The 19389-nt window shown below is 19.7% G+C and overlaps 3 protein-coding genes across 4 annotated transcripts in view; 2 read left to right on the top strand and 1 right to left on the bottom strand.

Moving 5' to 3' along the window:
- Positions 1-1503: 1503 nt before the first annotated feature.
- Positions 1504-9463, top strand: LOC122718826 (cilia- and flagella-associated protein 70). The gene is made up of 21 exons (XM_043944179.1): positions 1504-1665; positions 1975-2167; positions 2265-2435; positions 2840-3105; positions 3186-3362; positions 3440-3540; positions 3792-3922; positions 4004-4155; positions 4286-4440; positions 4601-4724; positions 4935-5012; positions 5189-5332; positions 5586-5789; positions 6376-6509; positions 6719-6867; positions 7123-7283; positions 7387-7533; positions 7768-7898; positions 8119-8239; positions 8418-8567; positions 9221-9463. The coding sequence occupies exons 1-21, from the start codon at positions 1561-1563 to the stop codon at positions 9335-9337; spliced, it is 3111 nt and encodes a 1036-aa protein (XP_043800114.1). The 5' UTR covers positions 1504-1560; the 3' UTR covers positions 9338-9463.
- A 1298-nt stretch (positions 9464-10761) lies between these two features.
- Positions 10762-15162, bottom strand: LOC122718671 (putative uncharacterized protein DDB_G0282133). 2 transcript variants are annotated; one of them, XM_043943902.1, is made up of 8 exons: positions 15028-15162; positions 14042-14116; positions 13696-13896; positions 13445-13609; positions 13223-13372; positions 12924-13023; positions 12613-12858; positions 10762-12284 (listed from the first exon to the last, which is right to left on the bottom strand). In XM_043943902.1, exons 2-8 carry the CDS (start codon positions 14114-14116, stop codon positions 10912-10914), a joined length of 2310 nt encoding a protein of 769 aa, XP_043799837.1. In that variant the 5' UTR covers positions 15028-15162; the 3' UTR covers positions 10762-10911. The 2 variants fall into 2 exon arrangements, with proteins under 2 accessions (XP_043799837.1, XP_043799838.1); XM_043943903.1 differs by lacking the exon at positions 14042-14116 and having other exon boundaries at positions 15028-15149.
- A 463-nt stretch (positions 15163-15625) lies between these two features.
- The window catches only part of LOC122718672 (transmembrane protein 62-like), a 4233-nt gene continuing 469 nt past the window's right edge, over positions 15626-19389 (top strand). Inside the window, exons 1-12 of the mRNA XM_043943905.1 lie at positions 15626-16089; positions 16204-16315; positions 16376-16513; positions 16742-17062; positions 17149-17281; positions 17419-17574; positions 17687-17834; positions 17992-18114; positions 18194-18275; positions 18525-18653; positions 18823-18997; positions 19138-19365. Coding sequence (XP_043799840.1) covers positions 15886-16089; positions 16204-16315; positions 16376-16513; positions 16742-17062; positions 17149-17281; positions 17419-17574; positions 17687-17834; positions 17992-18114; positions 18194-18275; positions 18525-18653; positions 18823-18997; positions 19138-19365 — 1949 coding nt within the window. The 5' untranslated portion in view covers positions 15626-15885. The remainder of the gene's footprint in view (positions 16090-16203; positions 16316-16375; positions 16514-16741; positions 17063-17148; positions 17282-17418; positions 17575-17686; positions 17835-17991; positions 18115-18193; positions 18276-18524; positions 18654-18822; positions 18998-19137; positions 19366-19389) is intronic.

Here is a 19389-nt window from a genome sequence, read left to right as displayed (position 1 = left end):
AAATTTATACGGAGTTATATTAATGAAATTTATGAAATTATATACAGATTAATATAATGCAATAATGATGTATGAAAGTCGGAATACTCAATTTATTAATTAAATGAATTATAATTTATAGTAATAATTTTCTTGTATAAATAATATTTATATAAAGTTTTAAAATTAAAAATTTTATTGATTCAATTAAAAATACAGAAATTATGGTATTTCCAATGTTTTAAATTTGCAATTGTTCAGTAGACATTAGATATAAATTTTAATAACATAAAATTAATTAGATGAATTACGGAGTGAAAAAAATTTATTTAAAAACTTCAAATATTTGCACGTTTCTTTATTCAAACAAATATCTGTCTTTATGCCGCAATTATTAATAAAATAAAATATGATATGCGTGAAATATTTTACTAAAAATAAATTATAAATAATATAAATTTAATTAATAATTCGCAGAATTTCGATAAAATTTTATTTTTTTTTTTTTTTTACTTCACCAACTCTTCTACAAGAAGTTGCAGGAAGAAATTATGATTAAATTATGATTAAAGAAAGGTATACATTGCTTATGGCAATGATTCCATTTCAAAAAATAAAATTTTTTATAATTTATTCAAAAAATAATATTACAAATATTAACATTAAATAATTGGAACATATCACAATTTATATTATAACATATATATTATAATATAATAATAAAAGTTATTAATTAACGATAAAAATCTATATTCATTTTAAAATATTTTATAAATTTGTTATTTAATAATTTCTTTAAATATGATCAATATCAAATTATCAATAAAATCAAAATATTATTACTAGTTATTTAATATGAAAAATATTTTTGAATTTTATAAATTAATATATTTTATATTTATTTATATAGTCATAGAAAATTATTTGGAATTATTATTATAATTTATAAAAAGCGCTACAAATTTGTAAATATATAAGTAATTATGTACAATATGAAAAAACAAAGAATTTTATGTGAAAGACAAAAGAAAAAAAAATTGAATCCTATAATTAATTAATAAAAAGTATAATTCATTTAATTATTATGCAATAAATTATTTTTACGATATTTTTATTTATATATCGTGAATTTTTAATTATACCTATATATATTTATTCGTTGTAAAAAAAAGACATAATATTAAATATTAATTAATTAATATTGCATAAGTCAAAAAATAAAATTAATAAAATATTATTTCAATATTGAAATTTATAACATTTAAATATTTCATATTTTAAAATAATCGTCATCGAAAAATTTATAACAAATCAGTTTCGCATCGACCGCTGTATTGTTTAGACGCATTGAAGTTCCGCGCGCTCGATTTTATAATATAATTTAAAATTATGTACGAATTTTGTATTTAAAATATACATGTTTTATTTACAAATATGATAATTTAACGCTTTTTTTATTCGAGAATATCGTATTATATAATCTATTTTTTGAAATTAATCTTTTATTAAATATTCGTTCTTTGGCATTTCTTTTTATGAAACAATTGAAGCATTGAATTGAAGTAATTTTGATGTTATTAAATGTTCCAGAAAAAAGTTATTCCTAAAATGGAAGAATGGATACAATGGCAAAATATAAAAAATGAAAAAAATATCGAAATAATTATACATGCCATTGAAAATATTGTAAGTTTTAACAACGTATAAAATTTTTTTTTTAATATAACGGATAATCTTTTCTTTAAATCAAAAATATATATACATATTTAAGTGACTATAAATATTTAATTAATATAAAATTTGAATTTTTAATTATATTTATTATTGTGTATGAAAACAAATATAATTTTATATAAATTTTTGTCATATTTTTATATGTATAAAATATGATATATTTATTAAAGTAAATAATATTTATACAAAGAAAAAAGATTTTTAATAATTCAATTCGTGTATATAACAATGTATGTAACAATACATTATTTAAAAATTTAGTTCAGAAAAGAGGATATAAATATACTATTCATAGTGGAACATAATGGTATTGTTTTGGGAGAGAGTGATCCAATATTAATCAAATCAAGTTTTGATGAATTATCCATTTCTACAATCAATTTTAATGTTAATTTACCAATTATTCCCAATGATAAAGAAAATATTAATTCAATTGTATCAATTCCTATACTAAGTAAAAATTAATTTATATTAATTCATTTTATATATCTTATAATTATATGATAAAACTGCTTGCAATATTAATACATGAATTTCTAATATTTATGTAGTTAAAGCTGTAGAAATAATAGAAAATGATGAGGAATCTATACAATCTATTTCAGAAGAATTTAAGAAAAATGAAAATAAAAAAAAATCGATATTCAGTACAAAATCTGGATTATTTCCTACATCAAAATTATTTGGAATATGTAATTTTGATATAATTCCAATTATATTAGGTAATTAAAATAATTTTATTTTATTATTATTATTATTATTATTATTATTATTATTATTATTATTATTATATTTATAATTTTTTAAAACCAATAAATTGATATTTATACATATGTGAATTATACGAATTAAATTTTCCTTTTTCTGTTTTAATAATTTTTACATTTTCATTTTTTTATATTTAACAACTTTAAAAATTTCAAAATTTTCAAATTTAAAAGTTTCAGAACTTATAAGTATTTATATTACTTATAAGAATTTCGTATCTTCAAAATTTCAATGTTCAAAATTTTCAAATTCTTAATTTCAATTTTAAATTTTATTTTAAATTGCAAAATTTTAGTGATAAAAGCTTTGAAAAATTCGAAAAAATTTCAATTCTAATACATAATTTCAAATTTTTTAGGTGAAAAACTGTTCTCTGAAAAATTAATTCTAGAAACACCTAATTTTTTCTTTGATGGTAATTTAGTATCATGGCAGAATCTTCCACGTTTAACAGTAACAGCTTCACAGAATCATCTTCCAGTTAATATTTCAACATTAATCACTGATGCAAACAATGCATTTAATTTATTCTATATCACAGTCGAGAGTATATACAACATTCCAGAAACTTTTACGGATAATTTCAAATATAAAGCTGGCACGATAACGTATACCGATAGCGAGGTATATTTTTATAGTAAAATTTTTTATTAGTATTTCTACTATATTTTTTATTATTTTATGATTTTCACATTTCATTCCAGATTCCAAAAATTTTAATTTTCGATCAAGGTACGTGGACAAAACACCGCGATATCGAGAGAACAAAACGATGGAATACTTTGCGTTACATAGAAAACCGTGCTCAATTATCGAAATACAAACTAGATTGTGATTTTACGGGAATTAGAAATGAATTCAAAAAACAATTCGATTTAGCGGTATAAAAATGAAATAAAATGTTAATATCTATTAATAGATGCATCTTTTATTGATAATTGTTATTATTAATTTTTAGAAAAAGATATCCCAAGATATACCGCGAATAGAATGGAATTCTTTGATTCGTTATGTCATGTGGGATAAAGGACTTCAAACAATACAAGATCATATTATAAAGTATGAATCTGAATATTTTTTATAATTTAGTCAATATTATAATGACAAATAATAATAGATTCAGTAATAGATAACAGAGAAATAATAATAATTAATAAATATTTTTTACATAATAATAATTATTTGATCATATTTATATTTATTTTTATATTATATATATTATATTAATACTTATATTTTTTTTATTTAAAATAATTTTTATTATTATCATATATGTGGGAAAAATTTATTAGAAATGACTGGTTTTACAGACACAAATTATGGCCTTTTCAATTTGAAATAACGACAGCAGCTTCGCCAATGAAATTTAAAAACGATTTATCAGCTAGGAAACAGTTGTATCAGTGCTACATCGATATTTCGGAACTTCTTTTTCCAGGAAGTAAATTTTATCATATTCCAATATAAGAGTATATGTATATCTATGAAATTTTAAACATGTTAAAAATTATATTTTATGTAGGAACAAGTTGTCGAGCCGTAGGCCAATTATATACGTATAATCCAGCAGACTTATCGGAAAAATTAGGAGTCGATCAAAATATCTTTGTTCTCGAATTATCACGTAAAGACTTAAAAGAAAAAGACAAAAAAAATAAAGTCGAAAAATCGAAGGTAAAAAAAATATAAAATATAAAATTGTTATAAATCACAAATTAAATTATGGATTTATTTTTTTTTTTAATTAAAATAAAAAATAATAATAATAATGAAATATTTTACTGAAAAATATACATAATGTTAGAATAACTCGCAATCGAATCAATCAGAAATCGAAGTAATAAGAAGTCAAAGTGAACCAATATTTAATGAAAATGGGGAACCTACAATTGTAGTAGTTAACATCGAATTCTACGAACCTTTAGTTGCTTGTAGAATAGAAGAGGATTTCACATATTTGTAAGTCCAAAAATCCTATTTTATTATATTAATATAATTTCAATTTTATTTCGTGAAAATTTTCACAAATAAAATATTTTTCCATTCAAAAGAAAAAATTATTAATTATAATTGATAAAATTATTATCTTTATTTAATTTTTAATTTACTTTTAATGTAGGATAAATGAAGTAATATCTAAAATGGAAAAAAAACCGCCTTATGTATACTCTAGTAAAATAGCAGAAGAACAATATAAACATTGTATTCAAAAACTGGCGGAAGTTCTTACAGAATCTTATCGAGTACGAAAATGTTCAATATTATATAATGATATAATGATAAAAATTTTTTAAATTATTTTTTATTAATTATTAATTATTAATTATTAAAATTTTTATTTTATTTATTTTATTTCTTTTCTATCAAAAATTTATAAATATAAAATTTAAAAAATATAAATTATAAAAATATAAAATACAATTTTTACAATTTTTTATATTTTCTTAAGCTAGGATTTTTGTGAAGAAAATAAAGAAAAAACTAGTACGGGTCAAAGGCCACAAGAAACATATTGCTTCGATCCAAAACTAGTAATGTATTATTAAAAAGTATTTTGAAATGCTAATTTATTAATTAATGCAAGTCTTAGTTTTAAAATTAGTTTAAACATGAAAAAAGATAATAATATTTAAAATATTAAGAAAATTGCTAAATAATTCTTTGTAACAAAAATATTATTATATATTTAAATTTCTTTAAACTTCAGGATGAAATAACATGTTTCAAACAATATCTTTATAAAACTGGAGTATACTTAAATATTCGCAATACGTTAAGAATGAAAATTCCTATTTTGATAGATCAAAAATTCAAATTGCCTGCAAATTTTGTGGGTTCTAAGGAATCTCATGTATGTATATTTTTTATACTTTTATACTTTTTTTTCTCAATATAACAAAAAATAATTAATTATTATATTTATAAGTTTTCTTTATAAAAAATTAAAAATTGTAATTTTTTTCAAAATGATTAAACCATAATATAATATTTACTAAAAAAATATATATATATTGTTTCATTTTTAAAATTAAATATTAAAATTAAAATTATATAATATTAAATTTTCTTATATTAATTTTCTTATTTATATTATATTTTTATAGAATATTATCACTTCTATGTATGTATATTTAGTAGAACAAATGCACCTTGCTCTAAATCAAATAATTGAATGCCGACTTATAAAAAATAATGAAAATGATTTAAATAAAAAAGAAAAATATATAAATTTAGAAATGACATATTTTTATGCTGAAGAAACTTATGAACTTGGAAATCTGGATGAAGCTAAACAAAATTATTTAAAAGTAAATTATAAAGATCGTTATTTAATTAATTAATCATTATAATTAATAATTATATAACATGCATATGAATATGAATCTCTCTCAAATTATATTCTCTTAATATAATATATATATATATATATATATATATAATATAATGGAAATTTTTTATAAAATATTAAAATATTAAAAATTAACAAAATTAAAATAAAAATTTTTTAAATTTTATAATTTTATATCAAAAAAATATAATGAAAAAAAATCATATGCGAAATTTTTCTCGGATTTTTAAAATAGGTTTTAAATCACATATCATACATCATTCATATGTTTAGCAAAGTCATCATTTTAAAGATATATTATATCCGACAAAATAACATATTTTTTAATTTTATTCAAAATATAAAACTATTATAATTTTTGAAAAGATTTTTCAAGAGATATGATAAAAATTCAAATAATAATCCTATAATCCTTATCTGAAGTTACATATACAGTATATAGTTTTTAAATTTAACTAATTTCTTTAATAATTAAAACGATAATTATTGCAATATACTAATTTAATTAATATTTCATAAATATAATAATCTTATTATTTTCTCAGCTGATAGAATCGAATAAAAATGATCCATATGTTTGGGCATTATATGCAATTTTTCTTAAGAAAATAGGTGATATAGAAAGTGCAAAGCAATGTTGTTTAGAAGCAATTATGTTAGATCGACAACACCCAATTGCGTATGTAAAGTAACATTATCTAATATCACTCATTATAACTTTTATAATTTTTCTATAATATTTCTGATAGAATTTATAAAAATAAATTAAAATAATATATAATATAATTATATATTATTAGAATAATTATACAATATATATTTATATATTATTATATTATTAGAATAATTATTCAATATATATTATATTGTAAACTATTATGATTTTAGATTGTTAATATACGCAATGATCTTTTTTGAGAATAAAGAATACAAAAAGGCTGAGATTTTTTTTAGAGCTATTGTCTATTTACATCCACGCTTTTTTGAAGGCTGGGCAATTTTACATCTTTTCTTTATACGAACCGAATACTATCCAGGTATAAAAATTTTTAATAATACAATTACTACGAACTTATAAAATAAATAAATTTAATTATATAAGATATTGTTTTATATATATAAAGAAAATTAACGATAGAAATTTTGATAAAATATATGTATAATAAATTAAAATATAGAAAAAATAATATGTAAAATAATATATAATACATAAGATATTAATAGGAAAAAATACAAATGAATCAAAAAATGCAAATAAATGAAAATAATGCAAATTATATTTCATATTTTAGGAGTGGATCTCACGCTTCGTATAGCAGAGAAATGTATGCAAGATAAAACTCGCATTACAACGCTTGATCAAAAACCGCTTTTATGGTCCACGGATTATTGTCCAAAGAATAATTTGTATATAAATGTTGTAATATTTTTATTGAAACTGAACTTTTGTGAGGTAAAATATCTTTATTGTTTTGTTTTTAAAATTAAAAATAAAGAAAAAATTATAATAAAAAATAAATATATTTTTAAAAATATTACAATATAATAATATTCAGTTTGCAGAAATAGCATTAGCAGAGGAAATGTCAATTTCCAATCGATCAATTCATGTCTTGTACTATATGGCAGTGGAACATTATTTATCTAATAGATATGAAGATGCATTATCTCATTTAAAGGAAATTCGATGCAATTATGGAATGGTTTATAATTCAAATTTTACTAATAATTTATTAAATATAAAAATCAAAAATACAATGAGTAGATACAGGATATCTTATAACTAGCAATAGAATTATAAACAAAGTAATTTTCAAGGAAAAAATAATCAAAAAATTAATAAAAGAAATAATTATTTTAAATAATTTAAAATATTAAGTTTAAATAATTATAAATTGCTAACAAATTTTTTAATATCTTTTAATTAATTTATTCAGGATTATTCGGTTAGTAGTCTAATGGGCCACTGTTACTTCAAAATAGGAAATATCGAAAAAGCAATAGAATTCTATCAACATGCGCATATGCTTTTCGATAGGCCTAAAGATTTGCATTTAGTAGAAATTAGGTAATTAATAATTGTATAAAAAATATCAAACAATAGTTTTTAATTAATTTGTTCAAAATCTTTATAGAATATAATGTGAGTATATATATGAAATATATGAATACTTCTAACATTCTATTTTCTATATTATGAATAAATAATTTGATATTTTAAATAAATATCAAAATTATAAAATAAAATGAAATAATAAAATTGATGTATTTTCATTCATTAATTATAGATTGGGATATCATTATCACAATCACGGTGACTTTGACCGAGCAAAAAGAATTTTTTTGAGTGTATGCAAATCCTCACCCTCTTGTATAACCTGGCTAGGGGTTGGTAAAAGTTGTTATGAGGTATATTTATACATATAATATTATATATTATATTATATATATATATATATATATTCTTAAATTATTTTATTATTATATATACTAATATAATTTGAAATCTCGTTTAGTAATTAGCATTGTTGACATATGTCTTCAATTTTTAAATCCTCTTTTTTTTTACACATATATTTTGTTTCAGTTAGGTCAATTTCACGAAGCAGAAATATCCTTATCAGAAGCAAACAGAATTAATAATCAGAATCCAGAAGTATGGGGTTATTTATGTCTTTTGAACATGACTCTTCGAAGATATGACGAATTTATACAATGTTATGCAGAAATGACCAAAGTAAATTCATGTAGTTATATAGTATAGTTTCTTATATATATTATTAAAACATAATTTTATCTTTATTTTATTAATTTTTTATTTTATTATTTTTATTAATTTTATTATACAGAGTAGGAAATTTTTTAGTTATTTACAATGAAATTAATCTTTAAGAATTTTTATGACATTCTATTTCTAGTATGATATTTTAGTATTTTTTAATAAAATTATATTTTGATATCTTGAAATCATATTTTGATACTACTATTTGATAAAGAATATTAATCTTAAATATTAATCTATAAACCAATTAATAAAAATAAGATTAAAAATGTTCTGAATTTTAATGTTGTTAATATATATAATTTGTTCAAAAATAAACTAAACAATATTTTTTATTATAATATAATTTTCATATTTTTTTTATTCAAATAAAATCTATACAATTATTTTATTCCAGTTTGTTTAGATTAAAAATAGAAGTCTTAATGAAATATTAAATAATATTAATATAAAATAATTATTTCAAAAATTTATTATGAAAAAAATATTATAATTTGAACACATTTTTATTTTTGTAAGTTTTTTTATATAATAAAGGAAAAAATAAACAACAATATTTTACTAACAATTTTTATTGTTTATTTAATTTTTTTTTTTTTTTTTTTAAGTATCAGAATAATCTTATAGATAGAAAACTATTGTTGAGAATAACCAACATGATGAAGGCTTTGGATTACGCACTACCAAATTTAATAGAAACCAACGATCTTGTCCGAGGATCATAATACAGAGGGATCTGAGGAACAATTTTAAAATTAATGGCATCATAACGAATTAGAAAAAAAAAGAAAGTTTGAATTAATAAAGAAAAAATCATAATGGCACTCATTTTTAATTATTGAAAATAATATAATAAAGAAAATAAATACAATTAATAAAAAATTATATCAATAACATTATTCATTAATCAATTTTAATATTATTACATTTTATCATTATATTTTTCATAATATATATTTTAAAAAATGTTAATTTTTATTAATTGAAAATTTATATATTTTAATTAATTAATTAATTTGAAAACTATTAATCATAAATAAACATATAAATATTCAAATTTTCTTATGATGATAATAGATATTTATATTTTATAAATCATCTCCCTCTTTGAATTGTTAAAAATTTAATTTTTTTTCAACATTTAATGATATCCTTTTCAGCTAATCATCTCATTTTAATATCTCATTTTAAATGAAAGATAAAACATAAAGCAAGCATATAACAAAATCGTATAATAATAAAAAAAACGTGCAATAAATAATCTTTTAGTAAAAAGAAGCAAATAAATTATATAAACTATAAAGTAACGTAACATTGTTTTTAGACTAAAGATAAATAAATATAGCCTATAGTTATAATATTTAGAATATTATAAATGATTGCTTTTTCTGTTTTTTCTTTCCTAAATCAACAGTTCCAATAATATTGAAGTATACAACATTTTTTATGTATACATATATCAATCTTCAATATACAATTAATTCCTATAGCCAATTACAAAAATATCATTCGAGATCGCAATATCTAAACAGATGTTAGTATTCTATTGTCGTAAAATTTTATATAAAGTATCAAGAAATACGAATCTTGGCCTTGTCAATTTCTATGTATTATAAAAGCATAGTAAATAGATTAATTTATAGTGTACTAATCCTTTGCAGTTTTATTTCTTTAAAAAATAAAAAAACAAAAACGAATATTTTATATAAAATATTTACATTGTTTTTTCATTTGTAACAATGTAATATTAGAAAAAAAAAAAGATAAAAAATCCTTCTGTAAATGAAAATAGAAGATAATCATATAAATAGTAATACATTATCTCCAATGTATTTAAAAAAAAAATTTTCATTTAAAGAAAATATTAATACAAAAAATGATTAAATGTAAACTCACAAAGGATTAAATAACATTAACGATTGTGCGCAAATAGTATCACTTAATAATAATAATAATTTTTTCATTATTTTAAAATTGTCTTGTAAATATTTTGCTGAAAATATTTATAATCTTCAAAATAAATGTTTTAACTTTTCATGAATATTAAATGATAAATTAATTAATTAAAATGTATTGCTATTATTGTGAAATATTTTAAAATCAAATCAAAAATTAACAATTTAATTTTTAATTATTAAAAAAAATTTCGCAATTATTAGCATTTTCAAAATTTTTAAAATTCATTCCTAATGATACGTTAAAACAATATTTTTTATCATAATGAATATTAGAAATGTTTCTAATATCAAAAAGTATAGGCGTAATTCATTACACATTTTATTAAGACTTGATATTGTTTTTATTGCAATATTTTATCATTTATTTCGTTTACTTTTTCTTTGTTTTCTTTTATTTCCTCAATTTTATCTTTACTTTCTTGTACTGAATTTCCATCCACATTTCCATCTGCAGGACTAAAAATATTTTCAGATTTTATTTCGCAAAAATTCATAATATCCTTTAAATTGGTATCAGATACGTTATTTTTCTTTGCTGTATTTTCTAAATTTAATATTTCTTTCTGTATTAATTGTTCTTTTTCTATTAATTTATTATTGCATACAGATTGATTATTAATTTCTATCACAGAATGTATTTTATCTTCCAATGAAGATATAGAATTATCTGTTATCTTCTCTATACTTTGTTGCACTGTAACTTTATCTTCGATATTATCACAGTCGTTTACAAACTGTTTCGTAATTTGTTTTGATTTTTGTTGATCATCTTTATACAAAAGATTTTTATCTATCTCAATAACATCGTTAAATATTTCATTATTTTCTAATATTAATTTCTCATGAATATTAATTGGAACCGATATTTCGGAAGACATATTTTCTCGTAAATCTTTTGTTACATTATTTGTAAGAGAATCTAAACATTCATTGTTATTTTCAAAGCTATTTTTATCGATATCATCTTTGGTAATGTGTTCAAAATTATCTGTATTTAATATAGAAGATAAAGAAATTTCTTCAATTTTTATTTCTTTTATCGATGATATTTTATTTGTTATCTTATTTTCAATATTTGATTGCACATTTTCTATATTTGATACTTTAATAGATTGAATGTTACAACAATTTTCTGTTGCATTATGTTCAATATTCTGTTCATCATTAATTTTTTTTTCACTATTATATTCAATATTCTGTTCATCATTATGTTTGATATTTAGTTCAACATTATGTTCTATATTCATTTCAGCATTTTGTTCCAATTTTATTTTACTAGGAGTTGAACATTCTTGAGTTTTGTGTGTTTGTGAAACATTCATATTTGAAGAATTATCTTCTATTATTTTTATATTTTCCTTTAAAGATTTTGGTGATTTAATAGCATGAGATTTATATTGATCTTTTTGTGTATAAGATTTAAATTCATTTTCGTAATGCTTATATGAATCACTATCTTCCTTTTTTATATCTTTCTTTGAATGATATTGATATTTTGTCTCATTTTCTTTTTTTTTTTGTGAATGAGATCTTTTTAAATTAGGGAACTTCTGATTATTAAAATAAGTTCCTTTGGATTTATCTTCAAATGATTTTTGACGGAAAAACGATTCACCTTCTGACGAAGGTGTATCGACATCTGAATGACTATATGTTAAACGAGTTCTTTGCCGTGGTCCAACTCTTCCAGTTCCAGCTATACTTGGTGAATTCACTAAAATTTACATATTTTAAGAAATTTACATGTATCAAAATTAAATAAAAATCAATATATATGTGTATACATATATTATATAACATGCGCGCGCGCCAAATATAAATTGTTTAAACATTGTATTCTAATATTTTTTCATGCAGAATATTTTAAAAAATTGATTCAAATAAAAAATAATACATTTACATTTTACAAATGCATTATTGTATTTGTAAAAAAAATAAAAAAATAAACATATTATTCAACCTTTTTCTTTTTTTCTATTTCTTATTAAATTATATAATCTCAGATTCATGCAATTTTAATATAAATATAATATATATATTACCTTTAACACTCATTACAGGTCCTTTTGTTATATTGCTTTGATTTACTGTGACCTTAATACTTTTATCAGTTGCAATGACAGTTCTTTCTTCAGAAGTTGGAGAAACAGGAGTTTTTGTAGATATTGCTGTATTATTTCTATGTTGGTCATAAGTATTATAAGATCGATTTTCATAATTATTATAAAAATTCTTTGTTCCACGATGAGGACGATGATTTCCACGAATATAATTGACATGTTCATTATCTAAAAAAAAATAACTTCTAATATTTTTATGTAACATGAAATTTAATAGTAACAGATGAACATACTATTAACATGATATCTCTTATCAGAATCTTTATCCTTTTTTGTAAAATCTCCTAATGTAGGCCTTGATGATTTTTTTACTGCATCATATATAATATGTACCTACAATGTAAAATATTTTTAATTTATATTATATTATTACAAAATTTGTATTAAATTAATACAAATTAATAACAATTATTTTTTAAATATTAATTTAATAATAATGATATATTATTGATATCTATAAAGTTTTTTATTTAAATTTGAAATAAAATTTTTATAATCAATAATTCAATATATTATGAAAATTTGTTTATACTTTATCATTATCCCATTCTCTACGCCAATTGCCTTCTGCAGTTCTTTGTCTACTAATACGATCTTCATCAATACGATTTCTTTCTGCTCTCCAAGCATCATATGCTGGTTGAGATTCATCTCTGTAATTTCCTTTATTTGATTTAATATCCTATATATAAAAATAAAATTCTTTATATTTCATAAAATCAAATAAACTTATAAAAACAACATTATTACATACTTTCTGATTACCCTCTCTGCTATTAATCTTTTTTCTGAAACTTCCTTTTGTTATTTTATGATGACATCTATTCCCATTATTTTCTTTTATATATTCTACACTAGGTTCTTCTCGTTCAGAATCTGCTAAAAAATTGTATTTAGGATCCGGTGGTGGTCCCTCTCCCTAAATAATATTTGTTTTATCTTAAAATTCAATTATTAAACATGCATATAATAGAAAATAAATTTAATATGAATTCTATTACATACTTGAGCAAAAGAATGAATTTTTTTTCCTTCCCCAGCATGGGAATGTGATATATATTCATGTTTTTCTTTGGTTAATTTTGGTTTAATTTTAGGAGGATTTACAAATTCTGGTGGTTCTTTTCTCTCTGGCCAATCTGTTGATGGTACCATTTGTACCAAAGCATTTAATTTTGCTGCATTTTTTTTATCTTCTTCAACTTCCTAATATAATAAAAATAATTTTATTATAAAACAAATTTTATCAACAATATAAAATATTATAAATTTATAATTATATTAAAAAAATATATATAAAATTTATTATGTAAATTTTTATCATATTAAATATATTTGTAGAATTATGTACCTCATATCTTCTTCTAATTTCTTCATTTTGTTGTCGAATTTTATTTATTTTTTCCTCAAGTGCATTAGATGCCATCTAAAATATACAAAATTTATATTGAAAAAAAATAAAAATTTTTAAATTCATTTTGAATTTAGAACGATATTATTTACGTTTAAAATCTAAAAATATGTAAATTATTTTTTCTTCAAATTTTTAAAAATGATAATCTTGAATATTTTAATTATATATTAGAAAGTATAATTATTTATACTATTTCACGAATATAAAATACAAATTTAAATTCACATAATAAAATATATATTTAAATTCATTTTCACTATTTAAAACTATTTAAACTATAAAACATTTTCACTACTAAAACTATTTAAGATCAGATATTAAATAAAATACAGTTCTTATAAATTTAATGGATCATATCAATCATAATAAGTTGAATATTTTTAACATCAAAGTATATATTCATATCACGTTTTTATCGTCCTGCTTCAAGAATTTTACTTCCGAATTCCTCCAAATAAATATAAAATATATAAATAATTTAATGTATATAGATTTATATTTTACAATTTATGTTTTTTCTCTGCATACATAAAAACATTTTATCAAAAATAGGAATTTCGTTAACGAAAAAAAATTAACCTTAATTAGCTTTAATTGCTATACACCCTATTAATCAAAATTATAAGAAAATTCAAATATTTCAGTTTAAAAACGAATTAAATTTTGTTTAATCATTAAAAAAATTGAATTTTTTTTTACAACTGAATCTATTTATATATAGATATTTATGTACATAATATTCATTAATTTATATAAATTAAACAATACAATAGAATAAAGAGTTTTTACAAAAGTTTGGCGTATTAAAATAATTTATATAAAACTAGGTTATATGAATGTACAATTGATTTCTTTGAAATATAAAAATGAAATAAGTTTAATATAAAATGTAATAATGATTAAAAAAAATAAACATAACGTACGGTTGCAAGTAGCTGCAAATAGTGTCAAGAGAAAAAAAATTAGAACATCACGAAGAAGAACGTTATGTTGCTTCAATTAAAAATCAGCCACATATGTCACTATTGAGCACTACCCTTATTTTTCCTAAGAAGGACACATTGACACTGCACAACATTCACAGATGCCTTAGTGTAATAAGAAAATTATTAATATGTAGTTCCAGTGGTTTTCATTATGATATATAAATTTTATTTTTTATAAAACATTTCATTAATAAATATATGATTTTTCTACAAAATTGATTAAATTTTTTCAAAATTATATCTTTGTTAATTAAATATAAAATGAGATCATTTTTAATTTATAATAAAATGAATATATTAAATGAAATATATAATTTAAACAATATTCAATTGCAATATAAAATACTTATTTTAACTATAAAAAATATAAAATATAAAAATAGTTTTATAAATCTTTATAAATTCATTAATTGTATACACTTTTTGAAAATTTCATAGAATATTAGATTAAGATGTGATATAATGATATTAATGATTTAAGTATTGAATGAATACCACTGTTACTGCCATGCGTAGACATGTCAACTCTTTTCATTACTGTTCTGCAATGATCAGAAATTCAATTTGTTTGTATTCTGATATAATAATTATTAGTCAATCTTGGAAAATCGTAAAATTATGAAAGACCGAAATTCTAAATTTTTTGCTTTTAATAAATGGTGTTATTATGAATATCATATTTATTATAAAGCATAACCTAATATATAAAATTTGTAAACATTGAAAATATACAGGTGGTTAACTTCCATAAGAAAATAGCCTCAATAAGAAAATATTTAGAGCATTCCTTTAAAAATGAAAATATCGAAATCTACTGTAATTCTTTTGGTCTTTGTATTAATGTTATCGATATTTGTAGCAAATGTTGCTGACTTGATCAATGTTGATAATCATATATTAGATGATACCTTGCATAACACAGACATGAAAAAAAAATGGTCACAACCAAAATTTTATGATATTGGAGCATCATTTGATCATTTAATATGGTTTTTACAAGTTTGTATTTATATATAACAAAAATATTTATTTATAAATTATATATAAACAATTTATTTTCTTTTAATTAATTTCTAAACATTTTTTTTTATTTGCATTTTTTCATGTTTTTAGATATCAGATATACACATAAGTATATTTCAAGATCCATTTAGAATAACAGAATTAAAAGAATTTTGTAATATTACTGTGGGTACCATAAAACCTTCTGTTGTGCTTGCTTCAGGTAATTTTTTTAAAATTAATTTTTTAATATTTATGATATAATAATAAAATAATTTAATAGGTGATCTCACGGATGCAAAAGCCAAAGATAAAATGGGATCAAAACAAATATTAGAAGAATGGCAATATTATAAACATATTTTAGATGATACTGAAGTTAGCAAAAAAACTTTATGGTTAGATGTAAGAGGAAATCATGGTAAGAAGTACATATCATTATTATTTATTAAAATACTAAATAATAATATATAATTTTTTTTATCTATATCTATATAAATTTTATCTATATAAATTTATAAAATGAAAATTTAAATTTATTATTTATATATAATGTATAAAATATATGTATTAAAATTAGCATTATATATTATATTATAATAATATTCATAACTAATTATTAATACAATATTATTTAAATTTATTTCAGATAATTTTAATGTACTAACTCTTGAATCAAAAAATAATTATTATTCAAATTATTCTATTCAAGGAAAGAAGCATCCTAGATCATATATGTATACTATAAATATTGATTCTAAACTATACACATTTATTGCAATAGATGCTTGCTTAAAACCTGGTCCACGAAGACCATTCAATTTTGTTGGCATGTTAGATGAGCATGAAATTAAAAGTATACATGGTTTAGTAAATAAATCCAAAAATAGTAATACGGATTTTATAATATGGTTTGGTCATTATCCTACATCCTGTATATTATCACAAACTAATATTAGAAATATTATAGGTAACAAAATATATATATATTTATTTATTTATTTATATTTAATATATTTATAACATAATTAATATTTATTTATAATATATTTTCAGGTAGACATAAAGAAAGTATGGTATATCTTTGTGGGCATTATCATACTCTTGGTGGCGCAGTGCCTAATATGTATACACTACAACAAGCAGGATTTCTTGAGTTAGAGTTAGCAGATTGGAAAGATAATAGAATGTAATATATATATATATTTTATTGTATTATATTGCAAGTAGAGGCATATATTTTTTTCATATTATTTTACATATTATTATAAGTAATTGTAATGTTGATTTAAAAAAATTAATATTACTGTGTTTATTCATTTTCAGGTATCGTTTAGGAGTAATAGATCATGGTCAATTTTCATTTATTGATATAAAACATAAGGAATGGCCTGTAGTATTAATCACTAATCCTAAACATGCTTTATATATGATGCCTAGAAAAGAAAATATAATGTCTGTTATTAAATCTACTCATATTAGGTAAATATTTTTTTATAATAAAATATATGTATTTAGGTTAATTAATGACTAATGTAAATATAACTATTTATTATTAAAAATTTTATAATATTTTTTATTTTTTATTCTGTAGGATATTGGCATTTTCGATAGCACTGATAAAAATTGTTGAAGTTCAGTTAGATGATAAACTTTGGTTTGAATGTGAACACATTAAAGGACCACTTTATGTTTTGAAATGGAACACAACAAACTACAGAGAGGGAATACATACTATTCGAGTTTAGTAAAATATATTTATTTATTTTTTAATGATATTTCATTTATTAAAATTTTAATAAATTTAACAATTTTAATGGTCGTAACCATATATAAATGATATTATTATTATATAACAATTTAGAGATTGAAAATTAATAACAAAAAAAATTATTATAGGTAAGAGTTACAGATATAGATGGAAGAGAAACAACAATATTTCAACCATTTGCTCTTGATGGATCACGTTTATCATTTCGCATTTTACCTAGACTTATACTTATGTCTAATGTCAGTAATATCGTACGTAATATAATATATATCATAAAATAGTTATATATTTATGTAAGTTTATATATTAATATGATTTTTTCTTCTATAGTTTCAATTTTTATTTGGAACAGTATTGGTTTTATTAGTAATTCCATTATGTATACTTCGTTTTCTTCATATATTATGTGAAAGTGAGTAAATTATATTTTATATAATATGTATAATATATATATTAAATATTATACAATTTATTATATTTTATATATAATTAACAAAAAACTAAAATATTATATAATTGAAATTTAAAAGAATAAAAAAAATTAATTTCAATTTATTAAATAACTAAATGTTAGGTTAGATTATTTCTATATAATAATTTAACATATAAATAAAGTTTTTAATATTAATTATAAATTGTAATTGAAGTATTTTTTAATTAGGAAAGCAGATACATCGACCAAGATTCAGAATAAAATTTTTTCATTCATGGCTTAGAAAATTGTGGATATTATCAACTGTTGACCGTCTATTTTTTCCATTAGTATTGTATGCATTATATTTAACAGTTGGTAAGAAAATAATATAATGATTGTAATTTTATTAAAAATTACATGATCAAGTAGATAAATAAATTCCTTAAAAAAATATTTATTATATTGCAAAATATATATTAATACATATAATTTCATTCCAATTTTCAAATGAAAAATACATTCAATTTGTAAAAAAAATTTTAAGGTCCATGGGCAGTTGGTGAAGTAATAGAAAATCAAACAGGTATAATTTTTGCTTGGGGAACATTTATTGGAAATTCTTTTTTGCCTGGTGCTTTTACTTATGCTTATGGATTTTTCCAATTATTTTCTTTCCATCTACCACTAATGTTAATCCTAGCTAATAGAGTAGATAAACGGTAAGATAAAAAATATAATTTTTTATTAAATATCTTAAATTACACTTATATTTGTTATTAAGTAAATAATATAATATATATAATATATATATATATATATATATATATATATAATAATTAAAAGTTAAATAATTTTACAGGCTACAAAATACTACTAAGCCAAATAATAAACCATTGTCTAAAATTTATTTTATTTTACAATATTTACCAATAATATTATTAATTATTATGCAAACATGTATGGCTTATTTCTTCTGGCTAGCATATGGAACATTAGCTACTATATTATGTCCCTTACGCACATGGAGTATTTTTTTAGCAATGATGTTATGGCATCAAGTAAATACTATGCCACATTCATGTTTAAGGTATGTATTATAATATAATTTTTA

The sequence above is a fragment of the Apis laboriosa genome, unplaced genomic scaffold, assembly GCF_014066325.1.
Source record: "Apis laboriosa isolate Shangri-la unplaced genomic scaffold, ASM1406632v1 scaffold68_cov148, whole genome shotgun sequence".
In the NCBI taxonomy this organism is placed as follows: Eukaryota; Metazoa; Arthropoda; class Insecta; order Hymenoptera; family Apidae; genus Apis; species Apis laboriosa.
The sequence above is the reverse complement of the archived record's forward strand: the minus strand, read 5'-3'. Positions and strand labels throughout refer to the sequence as shown.

What these genes read in the sequence shown, in the direction of transcription:
- LOC122718826 (XM_043944179.1), top strand. Translation starts at nt 1,561, where the DNA reads ATGTTCCAGAAAAAAGTTATTCCTAAAATGGAAGAATGGATACAATGG. An exon ending in ACGAACCGAATACTATCCAG is followed by an intron (nt 6,868 to 7,122) that starts GTATAAAAATTT and finishes TTCATATTTTAG; the next exon opens with GAGTGGATCTCACGCTTCGT. An exon ending in TTGGTAAAAGTTGTTATGAG is followed by an intron (nt 8,240 to 8,417) that starts GTATATTTATAC and finishes ATTTTGTTTCAG; the next exon opens with TTAGGTCAATTTCACGAAGC.
- LOC122718671 (XM_043943902.1), bottom strand. Translation starts at nt 14,116, where the DNA reads ATGGCATCTAATGCACTTGAGGAAAAAATAAATAAAATTCGACAACAA. An exon ending in AAATTAGAAGAAGATATGAG is followed by an intron (nt 13,897 to 14,041) that starts GTACATAATTCT and finishes TTATTATATTAG; the next exon opens with GAAGTTGAAGAAGATAAAAA. An exon ending in ACCTGTAATGAGTGTTAAAG is followed by an intron (nt 12,285 to 12,612) that starts GTAATATATATA and finishes TGTAAATTTTAG; the next exon opens with TGAATTCACCAAGTATAGCT.